Source organism: Fusarium graminearum, chromosome 4 (assembly GCF_000240135.3).
Source record: "Fusarium graminearum PH-1 chromosome 4, whole genome shotgun sequence".
Lineage (NCBI taxonomy): Eukaryota > Fungi > Ascomycota > Sordariomycetes > Hypocreales > Nectriaceae > Fusarium > Fusarium graminearum.
In genome coordinates this window covers 1,547,389-1,562,475 of record NC_026477.1, presented here as the reverse complement: position 1 = coordinate 1,562,475, position 15,087 = coordinate 1,547,389, and the positions used below count along the sequence as shown (strand labels likewise).

Below are 15,087 nucleotides of genomic sequence, written 5' to 3'. Positions count from 1 at the left end.
ATACTTTTATGAATATAGTTTCATGTCGCTTAGGAGTGGTCACTTTAAAGTCACTTTCGCTAGTGGGAGGGAGCTAATTTGTGGCTCAGCAAGGGAAATTGAAGCGCATCCATCCCATCACTATCAGGAGCACCAACGGTAGAGACAGTGATTGAGAATACACAGTGGATGTTAGAGTGCTTTTGCGTACTCGGAACCTACCTGAGGAAGAATAAGTTGCGATTACGGGCCGGAATAGCGGCAGAGCAGGTGGGCCACCATTCACTGTAAGTTATTGAGGATACGACACCAAAGCAATGAATGGATGCGTGCCATTTGGCCTCAATAAATAATTGGGGATTACACGTATAGCTGAAACCTTTGTCTCCTCAATCTCCATCTAATTCTTGCAATTGCTTTTGCTGTGTAGCTACCCACTGTCTTTGTGCCACAGACAGAAACTCGTTCATTCCTCTGGCAGCAACATGAGCCATTCCGTTTACCCACGGATGTGAGTAGGAGAGCGATTTATTTACAGCTATTGCTTGTTTCTACAACTATTCCTAGCAAAGCCAAGTCAAAATAAATCACACCATATCGAAAAGACAAATTCCCTCTCTCTGTCTTGGTCCGTACCCTGCCAATGATAGACCCCTGCTGTGCTGAGCAACTGGACACAACCTACGTAATCGATGGTCTGGGGGAGACCAAAGCTCGATTTTGCTTGTGACGGAAATCCTAATCACTCCCTAGCTCCCTCAGCGCGACATGGGTCAGGGAACTGGTCCTGAATCCCAGGCTTCCAGGCTTCCAAGATCGAGGAAACGTGTCTTGTTTTGGTTTAGGCCCCTAGAATCCCTGTCCCCTTGATCGCTAGCACCGCTGAGGTTACGTAGCTCGCAAGAATAGACTCTCGACTCTCAGCCGTGTGTCCTGACCCTTGCAGTTCGGATCCCTGGATTCGTGGCTCCTCTCGCCTGTCGTGATGACTTCCCTTTTGCTCCACGATAGGTAACATGACGTGAAATAAGGCGAGATGAAGATTAATATAGCCTCCTATAGCTTATCTTGCTCTTGCGTAGCCAGGAGATTCTCTTGTGGATAATCTCATCTCAATGTTCGCGATAATTAATACTATTGTCTACTATTTCACTGTTCCACTACTTATCGCTTTGCATTTCTAGCCTTCCCTTTTCTCCATCAGCTGCATCTCCATATTGAATGCACAGCCACACTAGTTGACCTGAACACTAACATTAGATGGGACACTAAACCAAGCCAGAGGATCCCAATGAAATGCCGTGTTTACACTACCTCCAGCTTCTCATTGGGTCGATAATCAAATAAATTAAATCGTTTTCTTCCAAAGGTCGGGTTCCTCCTCTACAAGCAAGCGTGCCATTAAAATGAAAAGAGAAAGTTATACCTCTGCAATTGATATAATCCCAAAAACTCTATTCCGACTGTCTTTGCACATATCGAGGTTGAAAGGTAGGTATCCTTCAAGGCAGGAACGGCCCTACAATATTCCTCTACGCAACGTAGCGGGTTCCTTAGCTTAAACAAACAACAATTGACGATCCAAAAAGATACATCATGAATCATCTAAAACAGACGTAAAATATCTTTGGTTATTTAAGAAAACGCATGACTTTATTTGCTCGTAGATGAGGTTATACTGAACCCAAAATCTTATCAGCAAATTCTTCCACCGTGGATGAGCATGGAAGTGTCATCCACATCTCCCTATTTGTGAACTGATATAATGCCTCTATGGCTTTCGGCCTGGAGCCGACCGCTACCGGTAAATAAGAATGGACTCGGTGGTTCATTGAAGTCCTTTTACTAACGGGAATGCCAGGTCCGTCTGATTCTTCAGCTTAAAACTCTTCGGCCTCTCACGACAAGTTGTCGCCTACTTCAGTCAGCAGGTCGCAAGTCTACCTTCGTTCCATCCCTACAGCAACTGGAGATCGCGGAACTGTGTTCTTCTCATAATGTTGTGGTCTCAGCAAGGCCAGGGTCTGGCAAAACCGCCACGATAGAAGCCATTGCGGCGAAGCACCCGGACAAACGAATTGGCAGCATCCTCTTCTCAAAAAGACTCCAAAATGAAACCTCTCGTCGCCTTGAAAGTTATCATAACAGTGAGACTTTCACTTTCCACGGTATGGCGGGCAAGCTGTTGGGAAGAGTCGTGCAGAACGATACAGAACTTCTCAAGCTACTTCGAGCGGTTGATTGTAGCCGCAAGCTTCCCTTGTGGACTTCAGCGCCCTTTGACATCATCGTACTGGATGAGTTTCAGGACTGTAATCCAGAAACTTTTTGGCTAGCTGTGTGTTTTCTTCGGTCCAACAACGTCGCAAAGGGAGGCCAGCCCGCACGTATTGTCGTGCTTGGCGACGAACGTCAAGCGATATATCGTTTTCGCGGTGCAGATCCGAGATATCTAACTCTAGCCCCAGAGATGCTAGGTCCGATAAGTCCTTACCCTTTCACCGAGATTCAGCTAGGGAACAGTTTTCGATTACCCATACCGACAGTGGAATTCATCAACCAGGTTTTCTTGGGCGGAGAGCAATATATCTCAAGCTCAAAGCAGGGCCCAAAACCCATCGTCCTAAGGTGTAATATCCGGGACAGTCGCGCGATGGCCAAAAAGCTATTACCTCTGATAAACCGCTATGGGCCAAAGAATTGTGCCATCATAGCACCTTTTATCCGCGGTAGAATTCCACTACAAGGACTGGTCAACACACTGGCTTGGGACTATAAGATTCCTATATCTGTACCTACTGATGACGACGCGCCTCTTGACGATAGGGTTATCAAAGGAAAGCTGTGCCTCTCTACTATTCACCAATTTAAAGGTCGCGAGCGCCAACTAGTAATACTTTGTGGCATGGACTCGTCTTATTTTGAGCGTTTAGGTCGCGATCAGCCAGACGACAAATGTCCTAATGAAGTCTTTGTGGCCCTGACACGCGCTTTGGAACAGCTTGTCTTGGTGCACGAGGACGATAAATACATGATGCCTTGTGTATCTGCCAATGCTTTGTATGACACGGCTGATGTTACCGATATGACAGGTAACGAAACGAATATCTTACCAGGCTTGCCTGGTCGGCCTCTCCAGCTTGGGCTTCTCCTTCCAAGACTCTCTAAGGCCCGCGAAATGAGCCGATACATTGAAGGGGACGCTCTGGATAAAGTAGTCCGGCGCTTTTTGCGTGTCGAACCGCTTTCGCCGCGTTCGTCGGACCGCACAAGTATTAACATACAAAATGTGGTCGCCTCCAACACGCAAAAGGGGTTCTTCGAATCTGTAAGCGACATAAACGGTCTTGTCATTGCCGCCGCCCTAGAGCTTGCAAATTCGAGAACACTGAGGTCTCTGGGTGTATGGGATAGACAAGTCATCGAAGATATGCCCAGAGATCCCCAACAACTGGTCTCCTGGCTTTGCCGCCGTGCCTGCGAGTACGAAGCCGAGATATCTGGCTATCAACCACGTATGATACAAATGGAACATCATAAATTTGATTGGATGAAGTATAAAGACCTTGAGCTTGCTCGGCGCCGACTTGGTAAAGAGTTGTTAGATCCTGCAGGACACCTAGAGTTTGAGGTTGAAATGGAGGAGAAAGAGTTCAAAGAGTTCAAGGACGACAAGCAGGAAACCAAGCTCATTGGCCGAGCAGATATTGTCGCATCTTCTCCTGACAACAAGCGCGGCAAGAATGATAAGACAATCTGGGAAATCAAGTTTGTTTCACAGCTAACCAACGAGCACATCGTCCAGGCTTGTGTATATGGCTACTTATTAGGGTCATCGAATAAGGATGGGAAACTGCCACGCATCATATTATACAATGTGAGGGATGGAGACAAGCGCGAGATCATACCACGCGATGGACTTGATGGGTTGAAAAAGCTAATCGTAGATGTTATGCGACTACGGTATACAGCTACAAAGGAGGCTTCGCACGAAGAGTTCATCCAGCGTTGTACTGAAACTATGCAAAAAGTAATGAACTTGAGCGATGGCAGAAGCGAGGAATGATTGCAACTTCAAAGTGTCATCAGAATACTTGGGGAAATGCATCCTCTCGCTGAATTTACCAGTTGGTCAGCGTATTGGATGGTGCTTTTTAGACCCGAACACAGAAATATTTACTTCGACATTTCAAGTAGAGCAGACTGAACGTTATAGCACAGAACTGGGTATCTTGAACCCTGATGTTATCCTAAACTCTGCAAGGCTTGTATGGTGGGCGTTCCTGAGCGGAAGTAATAAGGGAACAAAAGTGTTGACCTTCAGGTTGACTACCTACCTGCATCACTCGAACTGGGTTCAAGGGTCTACATCATGTAGTTCAAGACAGACAAGGATCCTGATGATGAATGCGAACCCACGCGGCAAAGATAACAATAAATATTTCTCAAAACAAGCTGCCACAAAGTTTATTCTCTCTATTCGTGCCATTCCAAGAATAATAACTGATGTTCTTATCTTAGTGGGTCAATAACTTGCTTCTGTATTAATTGCCAAAAGATTCCATACCCAATACCCGACTCTTGCAACGAATGAACGGCACAGTGGTTAGACGCTCACTCAGACTCTAAACAGCATAAAAGACGCTGACATTAACCACCAGATCCGTTACGCCATTTCCCGTATGCAATACCCCCTTTGCCAACCCATGATCTCTATCTTGACTGGATCTTAATACCCAAAGCCGTCGTGCTGGTGAACAGGGCATCGTCCCGGATGCTTGACAAACCAGGATGAGATGCACGCTCGGTGGAATCGACACAGACACTCTAAACGTGCCATGGGGACTCCGACTGTAAACTCTTCCAGACAAATGGTGCACTCTGCGTCGTCGATGCAGTCCTTCTCTGTGGCTACATAGGTATACATGCCTGTCCGACGAGGGGCAACTGGTGCTCCACCTTCCCCGCCGCGGGGTGTGCCGTATGTGCTGTGCGTCTGAATACATGTAGTGATGTGAGACTCGCGTAGAGCTTCGGCGTTAGGAAGACTCGACGATGGTAACTCGCGATGGCAAATGGGGCACTCGTCTTCCTCGGCAATCTGAGGGGTTGGCGGTAGTGCACGTTGCCTAGATGATGACTCCCCTAGCGAACTGTATCGCTCTGGGTATGAAGATGGAGAAGCAGCCTGTGCACTTGCGAGGAAACGCTCGATGGGTGTCTGATGCGCTCCGCTACGTCTCCTGTGAGAATTGCTAGGAGAGGAGCCAGATGAGGCAGAGCCCTGAAGTTGACTGTTAGTATCTGGCGCAAATTCAGAAAGCAGAGGCAAAAATACCATTGTGACACTCCTTATTCTTGGGGAGAGGTATCGATACGGGTCACCACTAGTGCCTGGAGCAAAAACTGCACCATGTCGATTAGACGATTGCAATGTTCCATAAGCATCGCCAATACTGCTCCGTGACCGTGAATGGGGAACTCGCGGAGAAAGAGTAGCTTGCGGTCCTGGACTCTGTGGCGGTGCTGTATTCGGATCCGGGACACAGGGATTACAGAGCCTTACTCGCTCGCCTCCCGACATGTCATTCACGTCGAAGTATCCGGCTCCAAGCCCGTCCACGAGCAGGGATTGATGCATAGCTGCTTCAGAGCCTGGAGGTCGAACGATGTACTGGTGAGGAATTATAATCCTGTGCGGCGAGCAAGAGTTGCAAACGACTCTTCCACATTTCCTATTATGGTAAGTATACGGGGTAGAAGAATCTTGGGGTGCGGCTTGACTTACCTGCAATGATGCTTGCGCACAAAGAAACTAAACTGGGTATGGCAAATAGGACAGTATGTTACTTCATTATCCGGTTGCCATCTAGGTCGTTGCGAATCTGAAGATACTGACTGGCGAGCAGATCGGGGAAGTGGGGGCAGAGCTTCTTCCAAAGGTCGAAGTGACGGCAAGGGCGCATCCATTCTTTCGCGGGACGGTGTCGCATATCTTCGCTGGGCTCTTTGCGTGTTGGTTGCGCTGGTAACTCGACTAGGCCTTTGCATATGCTCTGGATGCTCGGAAGGGGTGTTTGGAGTGTTTTGGGAATCTTGCTGGTCAGACCGCCTGTTCCGAGATCTGCTTTCTGAGTCGTCCATCTCTATGTTTTGCTGGGAATCCGAAGACTGTTCTGGCTCCTGGGTAACTGCCGTGCCAGCATCCTCCTCTGCGCTCGTCGCAGTATCGGTTGTGGCGGAAGTGGCGTCTCCATCGTCGTCCGGTTCGTCGGCCGGGGTACTTTGCGGACTATTTTCGTTGTTTACTCCTTGCGCAAGCTCTTGGTCTGAGAAACGAGAAGTCTGTTGATCGGTTTGTTCTCGGTCGTTATCTGGAGGATGTATCTCGGGTGAGTGGGAGCTATGGATGGATTCTCGATCTTGCTCGCCACTCTCTGATAGACTCCGCTCTATGGCGTGAGACGGACAGTCGAGAAATCGCGAGCATTCTTGGTGGTTGAATCGAGATGTTTGCCACGGACATGTCGGTTCTTGGTCGTTGTTCTGGTCGTGGTCTTGGTCTTGGTCTTGGTCGTGCTGGTCGTGCTGGTCGTTTTCGTTTTGGCTGTCGTCACTATTCATCGAACATGGTGGGATTTGGGGATTGCTCGACATGGGAGCACTAGAGTCTCCTACAGATTCAGGGCCCAAATGGCCTGAAGCACCCGAAGGGCTGGCCATAGTAGCTCATCAGAGCTCGGATGATAAGAGGGAGTTGTTAGGCAGCTGTAGAGCTTCTTTCAGGGCAACATGGAATGCTGTATTAGATCGGGAGTCCCTTGTGTGGGAAAGAAAGGATCTAAGGGTCGAATGCGGTGTTTGATGGTAAGTAGGTATGTTGCGTTGCAGTTAGTTTATTCCCTGTCCTGTAAGTGCGATTAGAAAATGGTTGGTTCAATGTAGGTAGACTCGCATCCGCATGATGCATGACAGCCAGGATGGAGGGAGTGAGTCTGGACTGGATTGGACTGGACGAACCTTTTGGGTGGCAAGGCAAGGATTAGACTATTGTGAGAGATAAAAAAAATGTTGTTTCGGCAATAATGCGAGTCAAGATGAAATAAAAAGTAATATTAGCGAACCTTGAAAAGGAAAGTTTGAATCATATCGCGTAGAGTTTGGACTTTGGAGAACCTCCAGAGTCCCTGGGCTTGGCCTGACTGGGCCTGACTGGGCTGGGCTGGGCTGGACTGGCGTCTGAAGTTTGAGGGGCTGCCCGTCCGAAGAGTGGAGGCTACTAACTAATTCGCCCACGCGATCACCCTTGCATCACCATCCGAGCCTCTAACGTTACCTCGTCTGAAACTCCCTAAACCTCACTTGGCAATTTGGACGCTAAGAGAGCTGCTGCTTATCAGGTGGACACTATTTGATATTACTTACCGTGGGCTGGACCCTTTATCACCGCCTTGTCAGTGTTAATCAATCCAATCTCATCTATTAATGAGCGTTGGCTGGCTGTACTGATGGAGACTACCAAGTCAAAACCCCCTTTTCAATGCTCTTACCCTATATCTTCAACAAAGCCAAGCCATAGAGTCTACCTGCTAACCAATTAAGCTACTAAGGTTGCCTCAGGGTATTAGAAAAATTGGGCTCTGGAGGCATAAGAGACGAAATTAGCAGATCAGCTTATGCTACTTATACTATGCTCTTGAGGCTATTTATTTTTGTAACGTAAGACTTAGGAGGTCAACTTTGCTGTTACCCAGTAGGGCTGTTCAGGTGGAAGGTCTCACTTCATCACCCAAACCTCCCAACTCTTCTTTTAACTCTTCTCCGCTAGATGACACTGTTATTGGCTTACTCTCTTGAAGAACAAACATCATCCGAGCCCACTTCTCTTTGTCAAGATTCACCCATTGATGCATTGTTCCACGTTGAACTGCCACATCCCCTCGCCTCAACACACGACTCTCGCCTGAGTCCAACACCAGTTTCATCTCACCCTCGAGCACTACACCATAGTCTATGCTCAGCGTTCGATGCATGTCTCCTTCGCCAGGTGGGAAGTCGACAAAACGAAGGATTGAACCTCCGTGGAGAACAAGTCCTGGAGGCTCTGTGATGTAGCTCTGATATGCCTTGATGTCCGAGTTGCCCGTGAGGTCAACTGGAATTCCTCGAGTCACGTAGCCGAGGCGGAAGTTGTAGTTTGTGAGTATCTTCGTGGGCATTTCATCGCTGAGTTGAGTGTCGAATATGGCTTTTCCGTCATAATCGTGACCAGTGATGAACCGCTTCGGTGCAGGTAATTGTTGATCAGCCATGGTACGGCAAAAGAAGAAAGATAGGTATGCCCAGTATGATACGGAAATCAAGCTCTTCATTATAAGTGTATACCCCAATCTCATTCATGAGTTCATCCTCATTCAAAGGAGGTTAGGATCTCATTTTATAATGATATTTCCACATACAAACCACGTACATAGATGTTAGTTACGGAACACCTCTGCATATACGATGTTCCAATGCATTTAATGACGCTCTTGTACTTTCATCTTTCCTTCATTTCTCTTTAGGCCACGATAAATTCTGTAGCAAGGCGGCGGCCCGCTGCGTATGTTGTGATTCATTCGGGTTCCGCCCTAGAAACTTCTCAAAGTAACCAATTGGAGGCTGATTAGATACGAATAACCTTGTTTGTAAACTTGGGGGCTGATTAGACTTATCCTTATGCATGCATCTCTCGGAACTTGCCATGTGTTGAACTTGACCCTTGCTTGTCTTCGAGTCAGAACACCTTGTAACGAGACTTGACTTACCAAGGGTAACTTGCATGCAGACTCATCGCTGAGTTTCCCTGGAGACTCTGATACTGGAGAGATCCCCCTTTAAATCTTGTACACGCGTTCACAAGATGTGATGGTGAGTTTTGCGTAGCACATGATGTTATGTGAAACGCCAACAGAACTCATGATCTCAAGATCAAGCTGGTATGGTTACACACAGCACAGATATGAGGACAATGATGAGAAGCGTTAATACCAAAGAAGATAAAACCGCCGGGCCTATCCTCCGTTGTCCCTGATCTCTAACCCAAAGCAAGTAGGGGAGTAGGGGGAAAAGCCGCTACTGTATGCATTACGTGGACTGATAAAATGAGGCATTCGCGTCTTTGCATAGTCGATTGATTTTACGCCAATAAAACTTGAGCTGTTCGTCTTTGACGCCATCAGACATTGACGTACACACGCTTGAAAAGTGACATGAGAGGGCATCGCGGTATTAAACAAGTGGCTTGGCACGGCTGAGTCGGCCATTTGATGATGAGTAAGGCAGGGTTGTTTTTCGGACAATGGAGTGTCTTACGAAACTCGTCTCCCATCCCTACAGGATCAGATAGTCTAAGCCCGAGAGCCTCGTCGATTGAACAGTGAGAAGGGGGAAAAGGCGACGTACATAGTTGAGACGAGACGTAATGGTTTCAAGATGGGCCCTTTCTAGTATGGAGCTGAGTACGTATGCACTCAGTTTCTTAGTCTCGGTACATAGGAAGATAGGTTTTCGCCGACCACTATGCATCTAGACCAGACTAGACTAGTCTATCTATAGCTCGATTTTGGTGTGCAAAATTTCCATCTCTATCCCCATACTCAATGAACCCTTGCTGGTGTGCATAGGCGCGCTGACGACGACAGATATCGAGTCAAGAGCTTTGACTGACCTGCTGTAACTTGCAAGACGAATCGGCTCCGATGTCGAAGCCGGAATCAGACCAAAACGGGCATTAGACTGCATCCCCTAGGCTCAGTTCAGCTGAAAATGTGACGTTTATCGAAACGTTAAAGATTCCCTCTCCAATTTTCTTTTTCCTGGCTTGTCACTCAATCCTTGCACTGACATAACTGATTGATTTGACGAGCCAATCAATCATTCCCAGCTTCAAATATCCTTGGCTCATTCTTCTTAGTCGATGATAATCTATCACCCGCAACTATATCCGCCATAATTTCCGAGCAAGTACTGGTTCTTTAACAGGTACCTACAGCCCTACAACAGGAACAGCAATAGCAACCGTCGACTACCTCTCGGCACTTGCCTATCATACATTCATTTTATCTAAGCTCAAGCATCTTGATTCGCTATTGCAATTTTGTATACTTCCTCTTCCTTCCTTTTATATATACCACCTACCACCACCTGCCTCTTCAATGCCATAGCTGGAAATAATCACAGTCTCTCTATCCCCAGGCTTGTGATACATTCCAGCGAGCTGCACCATGTCTGGTCCATCTTCTTCAACGAACCCTCCAACAAACCCTCCAAGTATTGAAACACCCGCTCCCAATCCTGAAAAGGGACACCAACTCTACGCCTGCGGCCATTGTGGACGACGCTACTCAAGACCAGAGCATCTCCAGCGTCATGTCCAAACTCACACTCTGGGCCGTCGCTTTGCTTGTGGCATCTGTGGGAAGACATTTGCGCGCGCTGACTTGAAGAAACGTCATGAGACAAACCACGAAAATGACGACTCCAAGAAGCGACGACGCACTACCACTGCCCTCAACTCTGGACGGGTCACCCATGCTTGCAAAGCGTGTGCGGCTGCGAGGGTCAAGTGTCAAGAGGAGAAGCCCTGTCAACGATGTACTCGTCGCGGGTTGACTTGTGTTTCGTCAGATGCAGGTTCAGCAGCAGCCATGAATCTAGTACACTTATCTGCCAGTGCGAGATCTAATGATGATGAATACGAAAGTGGCCCTAGCACTGGCCCTAGCACTGGCCCTGCTCCGACATCTTTTCCTCTCGATCAAACCTCTTTGTATGGACAAACTGTCCAATTACAATCTCAACCCCAATCTAGGTCTGGCACTCCTAATACAGGCGACCTCACCAGATCCGAAGCCAGCTCTTCTCAGCAACCCGACGCCGACCAGCTCCCCTTTTGCGACTTTCTACGGGATGTCTTGTATGAGCAGCAGTACGATCAACCAGCCAGAATGCCAGACAACACAGGTCTCGACGTTCTGGATTTCTGCAACGATACCAACATGGAGCTCTCAGATATGGACTTTGGTCTGTTGGATCACTGGAACGCAGGCGGAACGGGCCCCAACAATCCGAACGCAATTCTAGCCCAGGTGGATACCCCTAGATCAGACAACTCTGCCGACGTGGCGCACGCACATATACGACAGAATCTCGTTACGGCTTGGGATGTATCCCCTTGGCGATGGGACCCGGTAGCAAAAGACAATGCATTCGGCGAACAAGGGAATCTTCCAGTGTCGAAAAAGGACGTCGCATCTTTACAAGCCGAGGCTTCTCAAGGGGGTCTCAGACGAGTCGTTGACCAAAGGTTGGATTTTGCTGCTCGCGATGGTGTCTTGGCACTTGTTCTTGGAGCCTGCCAACCTGATGCCATGTCAAGTCGTATTTCAGGGTCCTTTCCCTCGGCAGATCTCCTGGACACTATGCTGCATGTGTTTCTCAACTCGCATACCAACCAGGTATCTGAATACATCCATTTTCCCACTTTCAAGCTCAACGAGCAGGAACCCGAGTGGATTGCTGGAGCTGCAGCAGCTGGTGCTGTACTGACTCCTATACCGACACTACGAAAGTTTGGTTATGCTCTACAAGAAGCTATTCGTATGTATTCTCATCCTGACACTTGTATTACGTTGCTAATGACTATTGCTTAGGAATCGTCATGCCCAAACGAGTATGTACTTACGTATACAAATTTGCCGAAGAACTATCTAACTAACAATGACAGTTCGAAGAAAATAACGAATCGATTCTGAACATAGGCCTAATCCATGCTATTGTTATCGGTCAAGACACTGGTCTATGGAGTGGGAATCGGCGCAAGATGGAGATTGCAGAGTGCCACGTCAACATTCCCACTACGGTATGAAACATTGCCAATGGTTTTAAGTCTTTCAACTAACATATCTAGATGATGCGATATCGCGGCAAGTTCCAACGTTCTACCTACCCCATGCTTTCAGTCACTGCCGCCGACGAGGGCGCCAATCTTGAACAGAAATGGAGAACTTGGGTTGATATGGAGAAATGGAAACGGTAAGCACTCATGTTGACGAGGTCTTCTATTCCTTCGGCTTCTGACCACGTGACAGTTTCGTCTTCCATCTCTTCCTACGAGACAGTCAGCAGTCAATGACAGCCTTGACCAACCCCGTCATGTCGTATGCTGAACTTACACTTCCTCTGCCAGCGTCTAAAGAGCTTTGGTACGCCAAAACAGCCAGAGACTGGAAACACGCCTACTTGAGACGTGAAGATGGGCATGTCAAGCGAGCTCCCTCAGTTGGCGATCTGTTCCGTGATCTGAACCTTCTTGCAGAAAATCGACACAGATTGGATGTGCAACTTTCGGCAGCAATCTATCTCCAAGCCTACTGGCTTCTGATATTGGAGTATAGAAACCTGTGCTCATCGTACAGGATACGATCTTATACTCAGGACCCGTATGGAAATACCAATTCGTTGCTAAACGCACGCCGGCACCAGCTTTTGCAAGATCTGCAGACTTTCAAGGTTACAACCATGAACTGGCCCGAAATCACAGCACAAGAGCGACTCCTGCTTAATCAACTTATGATGGCTTTGCATATATCCATAGACGATCTCCAGCTATTTGCGGGTAAGGAAGGAGATGAACAGGCACATCGAGCATTTCATGTACTCCAGCAATGGGTCGAAAGTGTTGATTCTCGAGCAGCTATATGGCACGCCGGCCAAGTCCTCCGATTCGCCAAGCTCTTCCCATCAGCACAGTTGAAAAACTTTTATGCCGTTGGAGTACACCATGCGGCGCTTGCCATTTGGACGTACGGCGTGATCAAGAAGGCGGGAAGTAAACAAGATGTATCTTCACAGCACGAGAAAATATACATAGATGGGCCAGAATCGATGGGCATACAGAGGTACATCAACACGGGACAAGGGCTTCCTGTTTTCAGGGGACCAGCCAGCCGCAACGGGGTATCTGAAGCAACAATTGAGAACCCCAAAGCAGGCATGGAGGCTATACACGAGATTCTCCAGGCTAACTTTGGAGGCGCAAACAGGATGGCGCCCGCAATCGTGGAAAATCTATGTGTCTTGATAAGGCAGCTTGGTAATGTTGCATGGGCAGTCGGGTTAGGATGATAGCTATAAGATATACGAACAACATTTTACCAGTACAGTATGGCTGTTCTAAGCAGCTAATGACACAAGTGTTTGTATGGTTGCATCTAAGTCGTGGTTGATCTTTGCCTCAACTTCTTAGTCAATTCTAGACTTGGATACAGATACTCGATAGTGGGAATCTTTAAATGCATGAATATACATACTTCATACCTATAACAACAGCTGTTCATCCTCCTTATTGTATGTTGTTGAAGGCCTCGTGCCTATAACCCTTTAACATTGTTCAGATCTTATCGTCAGCACGTCAACTTTTAGCTTCGGCCCTATCGGGAACTAAATAGACGAGAGAGCTTGAAACTGGCAGTGACGTTATTCCTCCAACAAAACCTACACCTCTCAATTTCGACGTCGTTCCTGTTGATCATGGCTACATTCTAAATAAAAATAATAATAATAAAAAAAAATAAAAAATTAGTGGTTTGTTTTATCTTCACATGTTGACAAGACATTTCTACTTGGTTTAATCACTGTGGCTGCATTATTGTATCAAGCCCGATACACAATCAGGCGTGGCTGAACAAGCGTTGACCAATCCTCTCACCCACGTTTTTCGACTCCCAACTCTGTTCTCAGTACCTCGATATTCTTAAACTTTCACCTTTAAATATGGCGTCTCAAGATACTTCAACAGCTCTCGTGGCGACAACGACCGTTGTCTCGACAGTTTTGTTTCTTGTCGTCGCTCGCGCGCTGCTCTATCCCGTTCAGCCAAAGACGATTCGCAACCCACTCAAGCTGGGCGTCTATGACAAGGCCAATGCTGACAAGGTCAAGAACCTAGTGTATCAACCTGACCAATTTCCGGGTGCTCGAGATGTTGAGACTCCGGTGAGTAAGACTGTAACCTTAAGAATAATTCCTATTAACTCTGTTATAGTATGGAAGTACTCGCGTCTACGAGTTTGGCCCTGAGGATGGCGAAAAGGTCCTTTTTGTTCATGGCATTAGCACGCCTTGCATCACCCTTGCTCCTATTGCTCTCGCCCTCTCTAAGCGAGGATACCGTGTGATGCTCTTTGTAAGTCCCTCATCCATTCGTTTGATACATGAACTAACATATCCTAGGATCTCTTTGGCCGTGGCTTCTCTGATGGTGTCGCTGACATTCCTCACGATGCCCGTCTCTACGTCTCTCAGATGCTTCTCGTTCTAGCTTCCAGCCCCCTTGCTTGGACGGGCACGAATGCTTTCAGGCTTGTTGGATACTCTCTCGGCGGCGGTATTGCTATTCACTTTGCTAATGCTTTCCCGAACCTTGTCCGTGATCTTGTCCTTCTCGCCCCGGCAGGACTTATCCGCGCTGCCTCCTTTGGCCGTATCTCCCGCTTCCTCTTCGTCTCTGGTCTCGTCCCTGAGCGCATTTTGGCTGTAGCAACACGTCATCGTCTCCAGAAACCCATCGCTGCGTCGGCAAGGCCGTCTCCTGGGGCGCCCGTTGAATCTGTCACGACGCCACCGCTCAACGTCGTCGAGGCGGAAGTGAACCCAGCATCCGGCAAAGCCGCTACGCCGCTAGAGAAGCGAGTTATGGAGTATGTGCGCTGGGCAGTTACCCATCACCAGGGTTTTGTCCCAGCTTTCATGTCGAGTATTCGGTTTGCGCCTCTCATGGAACAGCACGATGCTTGGGCCAAGCTGGCTCAACGTGCTCCTGGCACCACAGCTATTCTGCTGGCCAGGACTGATGAGATCATCAACCCAGATGATTATCGTCGCGATGCACTGTCTCTTGTTGGCGGCGAACAGCATGTGCGCTGGCGGATTCTGCCAGGAAGCCATGATTTCGTCATGACTAACCCCCAAGATATTCTAAAAGAAATTCAAGACATGTGGGAAACAAAAGCATAGACTGGCGCACGTAATGCTATTTGATTTGGTATCAAGACAATTTAGCTTATT

General features: G+C 47.8%; 5 protein-coding genes across 5 annotated transcripts; 3 read left to right on the top strand and 2 right to left on the bottom strand.

The window, feature by feature from the left end:
- Positions 1–1,744: 1,744 nt before the first annotated feature.
- On the top strand, positions 1,745–4,045 carry FGSG_06884 (uncharacterized protein; the record flags this gene model as incomplete). The annotated part of the gene is made up of 2 exons (XM_011328244.1): positions 1,745–1,783; positions 1,841–4,045. 2 exons carry the CDS (start codon positions 1,745–1,747, stop codon positions 4,043–4,045), a joined length of 2,244 nt encoding a protein of 747 aa, XP_011326546.1.
- Positions 4,046–4,565: 520 nt separating this feature from the next.
- FGSG_13010 (uncharacterized protein) lies at positions 4,566–6,911 on the bottom strand. Its single transcript, XM_011328243.1, has 3 exons — positions 5,768–6,911; positions 5,318–5,714; positions 4,566–5,263 (listed from the first exon to the last, which is right to left on the bottom strand). Exons 1-3 carry the CDS (start codon positions 6,700–6,702, stop codon positions 4,709–4,711), a joined length of 1,887 nt encoding a protein of 628 aa, XP_011326545.1. The 5' UTR covers positions 6,703–6,911; the 3' UTR covers positions 4,566–4,708.
- An 831-nt stretch (positions 6,912–7,742) lies between these two features.
- FGSG_13009 (uncharacterized protein) lies at positions 7,743–8,291 on the bottom strand (the record flags this gene model as incomplete). Its single annotated transcript, XM_011328242.1, has 1 exon — positions 7,743–8,291. The coding sequence occupies one exon, from the start codon at positions 8,289–8,291 to the stop codon at positions 7,743–7,745; it is 549 nt and encodes a 182-aa protein (XP_011326544.1).
- Positions 8,292–10,244: 1,953 nt separating this feature from the next.
- FGSG_13008 (uncharacterized protein) lies at positions 10,245–13,146 on the top strand (the record flags this gene model as incomplete). The annotated part of the gene is made up of 5 exons (XM_011328241.1): positions 10,245–11,619; positions 11,673–11,692; positions 11,747–11,881; positions 11,930–12,054; positions 12,111–13,146. The coding sequence occupies 5 exons, from the start codon at positions 10,245–10,247 to the stop codon at positions 13,144–13,146; spliced, it is 2,691 nt and encodes an 896-aa protein (XP_011326543.1).
- A 648-nt stretch (positions 13,147–13,794) lies between these two features.
- FGSG_13007 (uncharacterized protein) lies at positions 13,795–15,036 on the top strand (the record flags this gene model as incomplete). Its single annotated transcript, XM_011328240.1, has 3 exons — positions 13,795–14,016; positions 14,066–14,206; positions 14,254–15,036. The coding sequence occupies 3 exons, from the start codon at positions 13,795–13,797 to the stop codon at positions 15,034–15,036; spliced, it is 1,146 nt and encodes a 381-aa protein (XP_011326542.1).
- Positions 15,037–15,087: the final 51 nt, after the last annotated feature.